The sequence below is a fragment of the Haemaphysalis longicornis genome, unplaced genomic scaffold (assembly GCF_048455015.1).
Source record: "Haemaphysalis longicornis isolate Haplotype H1 unplaced genomic scaffold, Haemaphysalis longicornis Haplotype H1 scaffold_5, whole genome shotgun sequence".
In the NCBI taxonomy this organism is placed as follows: Eukaryota; Metazoa; Arthropoda; class Arachnida; order Ixodida; family Ixodidae; genus Haemaphysalis; species Haemaphysalis longicornis.
In genome coordinates, this window is record NW_027526385.1 from 59,549,066 (window position 1) to 59,557,020 (window position 7,955).

The 7,955-nt window shown below is 48.7% G+C and overlaps 1 protein-coding gene across 1 annotated transcript; it reads left to right on the forward strand.

The window, feature by feature from the left end:
- The first annotated feature begins 1,774 nt into the window (after positions 1-1,774).
- LOC144139249 (uncharacterized) lies at positions 1,775-2,699 on the forward strand. Its single transcript, XM_077671661.1, has one exon. The coding sequence runs from the start codon at positions 1,775-1,777 to the stop codon at positions 2,615-2,617; it is 843 nt and encodes a 280-aa protein (XP_077527787.1). The 3' UTR covers positions 2,618-2,699.
- The last annotated feature ends 5,256 nt before the right edge of the window (positions 2,700-7,955 follow it).

Here is a 7,955-nt window from a genome sequence, read left to right on the forward strand (position 1 = left end):
CCGCTTTATTTCCTGCTGTGCGATGAGCGTGTAGAGGCCGCTGCTTGGTACGTAATATTAGACTGTTGAGTCTTCATAAGAGCATCTCAAAAATACTGCAGGGAAGCCTACGCATTTTGAATACTTATCGAGAAGCTCTGATCGTTGATCCTCGCGAATAAGCAAGAAAGGACTAGTTACACACAATCTTCTGACCGATACTCTGAAGAAAGTTGTTCTCTATCTCTTCGTGTGTTGCAAACTTGTGGGGGATACAGCTTCAAATTATTCAGATGCGTCAGAAGCTGGCAAAATAACTGAGTCGCTAGAAATACGCTTTTTAACGCACTACAGCAACGAAGCGGGCGATTTCTAGCCCAGGCGCTGTTGCCCCTCACAAGCGGAGTGTTGCAGACGACAGCGGCGCGAATCCCTAAGCCGACGTCAGAGCCAGGGGGCGCCACTCAAAGATCTCACCGCCAATTATTAAAAATTTGGGAGGCTTGGTGAGGCACCCCTCCCAATCGAATGGAAGACCGCCCTGGTAACTTTCATTCCGAAAGCCGGCAAAGCCATAAACACGGACAACCTCCGCCCCATCTCCCTCACGTCTTGTGCGGGAAAGCTGATGGAGACCATGGTGCGGGACAGGCTGTCTCTGTTTCTGGAAAACCAAAATGCATTCGCAGACACCATGTTCGGTTTCCGCCCGCACCGGTCCGCGCAGGATGTTCTGCTTCAACTCGACCGAGAAATTCTCAACCCTGTCGAATACCCCCTCAACGATAAGGCAATACTCGCCCTAGACTTGAAGGGGGCTTTCGACAACGTCACACACGAAATTATCCTGCAACATCTCTCCCAGACCGACTGTGGACATAACACCTTTCGGTATATCAAGCAATTTCTCGCGGATCGTCAATCTTTCATCCGAATACAAGACGAAGAACACGGCCCCTATCAAATGGGAACGAGAGGAACCCCACAGGGCGCGGTCCTCTAGCCGTTACTTTTCAATCTGGCTATGATGAAACTTCCGGCTCAGCTGGCGAAGGTCGAAGGCGTCCAGCATGCGCTGTACGCCGACGACATTACCATCTGGGCCAAACACGGATCGGTTGGAGACATTGAGGCCAACCTGCAGCAAGCGGCGGAAATTGTGGACGCCTATGCCCGCCGCTGCGGCCTTCAATGCTCCCCGTCCAAATCCGCATTTGTGCACATTCGCCCATCGCCAAAGTGCACCACCACAATGAAACTCTCCCTGGCCAGCGGCCCGATACCCGAACACGATGAGATTAGAGAACTTGGCCTCTTTATCCACAAACATCGACGGGTAGATACAACAATAGCCAAACTGCGTAAGGTGGGGGACCAGGTGGGCCGGATGATCCGCCGGGTTTCTAACCAACGCGGGGGATTACGGTGCAAAGATGCCTTGCGGCTGGCGCATGCATTCGTGATCAGTCGAGTCCTCTACTCGACTCCTTACCTCCACGTGCGCAAGTTTGACGAGAACGCCCTCGAAGTAATTCTGAGAAAGATGTACAAGCGTGCCCTCGACCTCCCAATAAACACGTCAAACCAGCGCCTCATGGGCCTGGGGATGGTAAACACTTTCGCGGAGCTCCGGGAGGCACACTTGACTAATCAATATACAAGACTTTCAAAGACGCCGTCGGGACGTCGCCTATTAGCCCGACTACACATCCCCAACACAACACTAACGGAAGAGCGCGTACGCACCCCCGAAGTCTGGAGATACGCCCTGCACGTGCGCCCTCTTCCGGCCAACATGACACGTGACGACCACAGTGGCAGGCGCCTGGCGCGGGTGGAGGCACTTGCCCGCCACTATGGGAACAAGCACGGAATCTTTTACGTGGACGCCTCCGGCCATGGGGGGTGGTGCACGGCCGCAGTCGTCCACCAAAACGTCGCGGTAAATGGCCTAACATTCAGAGCTCAACACATAACACACGCGGAGGAAGTCGCCATCGCGCTAGCAGCCGCAGACCAGGAGTCCCGAGTCATCATCACCGATTCGAGAGGGGCCTGCAGAAACATTGAACAGGGGTACATTCCTCACTTCGCGTATCGCATCCTTCAAAATAGTGACTATCTCGGGGCCCCCGCGTCTCGAACGATCGTATGGGCTCCTGCTCACATGGGCCTCGAAGGCAACGAAACGGCAGACGCCGCAGCCCGCGCGCTCACTCTCCGAGCAACGTCTTCAGACCCTTCCGAAATGGATCCCGAACCCAAGCCGGCCCTCACTTTTCGAGAAATTACTGAATTATACCTATTCGGCCACGCAATTTATCCTAAGCCCTGTAAGGGCCTTACAAAGGCAGAGGAACGCACCCTCCTTCGTCTTTACACCAAAACACTGCTGTGCCCGGCAGTTTTAAAACACTTTGATCCTGCCTATACAGGACAATGCCCGTACTGTGCGGAGAAGTATTCGGACATCTTCCACATGGTGTGGGCATGCCAATCAACTCCGAACCTCGCCCCAAAACCAAATCCCACCCGGGAGGACTGGGAGGCAGCCCTGCTCGGCTGCTCCGACTTAGTGAGCCAGAAGGCCCTGGTCGACCGAGCCCGAGCCGCGGCGATCGCCAATGGGCTTCTGTAATGAGGAGCCCACCTAGTGATTGTGAGAGGTGGCGCCCTCCGGGCCACCTCAAACATCTTCCCTGTATATACCAGCATTAAAGTTTTTCAGACAGACAGTACAATGTGAAGCTGCGTTCACTGAGACGGGCGCATGGCGATTCGTCCCAGATCTTGAGGTCCCCCCTGCCGCTTCATCAAGCAGCATTTACAACCGAAATTGCCGCGTTTTAAAGGGCAGTCGAGGCGAGTAGCAGCTAGAGTAACCTTTTGAAGGTCATCGCAACTGTTCGCTGTATAGGGTGTATACTGCTCGGCACGCGCTGTGTTTATCTTCCCCCTAACATCTTTTGTGTGCATTTAGGAAGGGGGGAGGGTGCACATACAGGTGCAGTCCACCTTCCCGCCATCACCGCTACGTGATCCTCTCACTACTGTCCTCCTTGGTCGAATGGTTTGGGTTGGGGTGTTACAAAGATAGTAAGATGCCAGCGACGCGTGAGGGGAACGGACAGCCAAATTTCCACTAAAGTAAAACTCTAGGTCCCTTCCATGTATCGTTCAGCTAATTAGCTGAGAAGTATGCTCAATCGCAAATCACAAATAAACATGCTCTGTTTCATGCACTCCTTGCACTGCGCCAATATTCGCTTGTTGCCATTCTTGAAGGAGTGGAAAGACACTAATTCTTAATAGGTTCAAAAGCAGAGGAGTGCAACAGTCTTGAGACGCTATTTCTTTAGCTGCGACTGAAACGTTCACCAAATATTCAGTATGCGCGAGAGAATAGTTCGGTTAATTGATTAGCAGATTAGTCGTGAAAACATAGGACCTAGAAAGACTAAAAAGACTAGAGAGGGGAATCTTTTAACTGAAAGAGCAATAAAATATGAACAAAACGACTAAGCCGTACTGCCATATGAATTCGTTTTGCCGCCTGCTTAACCTAGCACACGCGATCTGCACCAGGCATTCCTTATTTCGCTTGGACCAGAAATGTACCGCCCTGTCGTGGCTACGTGGTACCAACGATAGTTTTTAAGTGTCCTTACCGGACAATGGTCCAGCTGCCATAGGTGATCAAGCAGAAGACGCCAAGGCAAGGTATTCGCTGAGGTTCGGTGGGAATCCCGCCGCAGGGTCACGCGTGCTTCGTCTTCGTTAACTTTATCTTCAGTTATTTTCAGGATGTGTTTTCGCGCAAGCTACTGCAACAATGCCGCAATACCGATAAAAACAACTCCATAATGATTTACCAGAGTGTCTTTTTTGGCACAAATAAAACATTGCTTAAAAATAGGAGTTGTCTTTAGAACAAAACACTGAAACTTCCTGGCTAGCACGGCTGGATTGTTTCCACAGAAACAACTTGAAGAGAAATTCAAACGCGATTTTTCTCTTATTCACATAAATGCGTATATTGCGATCCTTGGCGTCTTACGATAAGGTTGTCCTTTAGGCAAGAGAGAAACGAAGAGGGAGGAAGAAGGCTCTTTAATAATTTGGTCGAGCTGGTGCATACTTTCAAAGGTGACACACACAGTAGCGCACTGCGTGCCTCGGCGTGTTTGTAATTTGTTTTTCCGTAACGATTTTAGACCCTTCCAACTGTATGACATCGACGCCACGGTCTCCGGAAAGAGTCGCTCAACGCAGGCTTTCTTCGCGTGCACGCTTTGTAGCGGCAGTGGCACGTAATATAGGCAGTAATGGCCGCAGATCCTAGCCCTTACGCCGCACAACTGGCATTATCCAGAGTTACCAGCATAGAGTTTCTTACAATATACACTAGAGAGGAATCTGGCGCTAGCGTCTATGCGGATCACATCAAGGCCGTCTGTGTCGTCTCGTACCACCATGATATCATGCCCTCGCCTTAGTTTCATCATTGGCTTGGAATAAAACGTTGTAGTTACCGCAAATGTAAACAAAGTGCCGCAAAAACTCGAAGAATAGTGTGCAATTATGTAAGTGGAAAATAAAATCGGCTGTTTTAAAACTAAGGAAAAAGAAAGTGAGGCGTATTTTTGCCGGGGCGGTTGTGCCTACTATTGTGCATAACAAGCTGACTGTTAGCAGCAATGTTCGTATTTTGTGGGAAACGGATTAGAGACAATTACTTTAATAATTTTACCAATATTTTATGCAATAAGTAATTTGAAGAGCTTGGAAATGTTTTTGAGCGTGCCTGTGAGAACTTCGCTCTCGTGGCGAACCGATGCACCCATTATCAGCTACAGTTTAAACAGACTTGCGGCCGAGCGAGTTGGTTCATACTTGAAGAAAAAAGAAAACGTGGCGTTAAGCAGTTGTGGACAAATACAAGATATGGACGGCCGCAGGGGCCCATGTCTGTCATATCTTGTCTTCGTCGAAGTACTTTTTTTTCTTGTATCGTCGGCTACAAAATTTGCGGCGGCATATTACCCGCTCAGTCACACGCCCTTCGTCTGCGGCATGACCAAACTCGCGTACGATCACGCACTGCCTGCTGTTTCACCGAACACGGCTACCACCGAACAGGCAGGATTTCGGCTTCCTCGTCGCTCGTAGACGTGCTAATGCATCGTGAACAAAGCAAATAACAAAAACCGCTTAAGAAACGAATTGTCATGCCAAGCCCAAGTCAAAAGTGGGGGTCTTCCCATAACCACCCACGGCGACATGGATTCGGTTGCGCAGTTTCCTCTCTAGTATACTTCCTCAGAAACTCTATGGTGACCAGCACAACGCCTATGGCGCGTTTGCAGGGAAATACTAAGGCCGAGTTCGCACTGCTACCGCCACTGTCGTAATACCTTTAGAGAATGACGTCATTTCACGTCTCAACCAAGCAAACTGCGCGACATGCCGTTTTTTTACGTCCATAGATCCCGATATGGCTTTTGCGCCGGTAGTCTGAACATAGCATAAGCTGGTTGAGCTCGCGAAAACGGTAAGCCAACAATTGTGGGTGCACTGATGCTGCGTTCGCACTGTTGTTGTGCCGCGGTTTCCTATGTACCACCACGGCAGGCTCCGCGTGTTTGTTCAGTTAAAAAGGTAAAAAAAAAGAATGACAGACGCTGCGGCCGGGTCAACTAATAAATATTGTGCAAATGCACGACGTTCCAACTCATACATTATGGTACAATCCTCAGAGAGGGTGCATGTTTGTGGGCATTTAGCACTTTAGTAAAGAGCCAGTACACTCGATTGCCCTACGAGCTGCCTTTAGGAGAACAGACAAATCAGCAAAAAATAAATCGGAACAAAAAAATGCCTACCCCACACCCAGCCTAAGCTGTGAAAAAGCAAGAAATCTTAGAAACATTGAGACAGAGGCCTGCTCACATAAGTCCCGACTGTCAGTTACGTTTCAAGAAAAGTAAAATGAAGACTGCAAGCAATGTCAACTGAAAGACGATTTTTTCCGCACATTTTGGAATTGGGCAATTACACGGGACGAACATAGATGTAAAAGTTAGGAGACCTGGGGGAATGCCCTGTTCAGGTAGGACCCTGCACAGCAGTGTGTGCTGCCTGTGGTGTCAGGGCTGGCCTAGCAGCTTTTGGGCTTCTGGAATTTGTATCCCAGTCTTCATCTGTTTCCCTCCCTCTTTTATAAAAAAAATCTTACTACTACTCCTACAACCACTTTGGCCGCGTCTATGTACGCATTTCCGGTATTCCACTTCCAACCCACTGCGGGTTTCTGTTACTCGTAACAGCGTCTGCTGGTTAGCTTTTAGCACTGCTCCAGTCATCTCGATAAACTGCTGAAGCGATCATGGTGTTTGGTTCTGGTGATCTAGCGGGTAGCGTCGGGCCTTCCAGAGTGCGTGTTCAGCCACGGCTATGCGATGGAAAGGAGGTACTACGTCCGGCTCATCGAGCGGCCGTGGTACAGCATTCCAGCCCTAACAGGCCTACCTTCTTACAGCGAAGCTGTCTGTAGGTAGGATCGAGCAGATAATATCTGGGAACAGACAAGAAGCGGAAGCGAACGCGGTGCCACTTCGCGGCGCCCTCAAAATCACCGGAATCGTGGAACTCTTCGCCACATTCCTACCATATGGGAATAAAGATCGTAACGAAGTAAGATAAATTACTGGATTCTTCATATTTTTCCATAAAACAGACTATATCCTGCCTGTAAAATTGTCTTGCCAGCAATAAATTGCAGCCTGACGGTGAAGCCGTCCTTAAGGGGACCTGTGCAAGCACACCTCGTCTTTTTAAGCTGGAATTTCCTAATTGTGTTGTGCACAGTGGAGCATGGCTATATAGAGAGGGAATATGACTACAGGGAATATAAAGTATCGCGAACCAAATTATGCGTAAATTAGCCGCTGAGACGACTTATCATTGCCCCCGTTTCATTCATTTCCACAATTAGTTCTCAGTTGTGAACATTATACAATTGTAGATGGAATGCTTACAATAGATGCCAGGTTACGGAGGGAGTATGGCTACGGGAAGGGGCTGTAACTGCTGTGTTACTTGAAATATGCTGAAACAAATTAAATGACGGTGATGCGGTAAGACAACTCTAACACTGCGCACCACAGGTCCCCTGCTCATCCTTCTTCACAGAGTAGGCGAGCTCTCAGTTTATATTTGAGGGATTTTTTTATCGGAAGCTTGCTCACGTTGATCGATTCTATGCATTTTTTTTGTAAACAATCATAGTTTAGTATTGTTTCGGTCTGCTTAGGGGTGGAGCGGAGCCTATCACTACCAGTAATTGCATATCTGCATCTCAGCGGAAGTGTAATGGGAACGGAATGTAGCTACGCTCACTGGGTCCACACAGCACGGGCCAATTTATTTAGGCCGTGTCTAAAGTGCGTTTAGGCAGTATTATAAGCACTCCACGATATTGATACCCACCGGTCTTTGGAAACACAATTATTCGTTTGGCACTACATCACTATAGATAACGTAAAGCTCGGAAATCTAATCTAAACAAAGCATAACAAACTAACGTACAGAAAGAAATCATACAAAACATCAAATCTAACCTTAGCCATAGAAACGATTGTTCAATTTAGAGAATAGAAGAAAAAAACAACCTTGGGACAAGCCGGTCTCAAACCACCCTCATTGGGGTCAAGAAGCAAAGACGGATCGTCTAAACAATGATAGACGTTCAGGAGCAGGCAGCTCACAGCCCATTCGAAAGGGAGGGATAAGATGGCTCAGGTTCAGTCCTTTTATATTTAGCTATAGCGAAGGAAACAAAGCAAAAAGACGCAGTGTTTCAAGAAAGTTTGCGTTTGCTGAATCGAAGCCTCTCGTCTACAAATATACTGGATGATTCAATTCAGCCTTCCATCCCATATGATGGTGTGCAAAGCCAGACCGCCCTGCCGACGTGC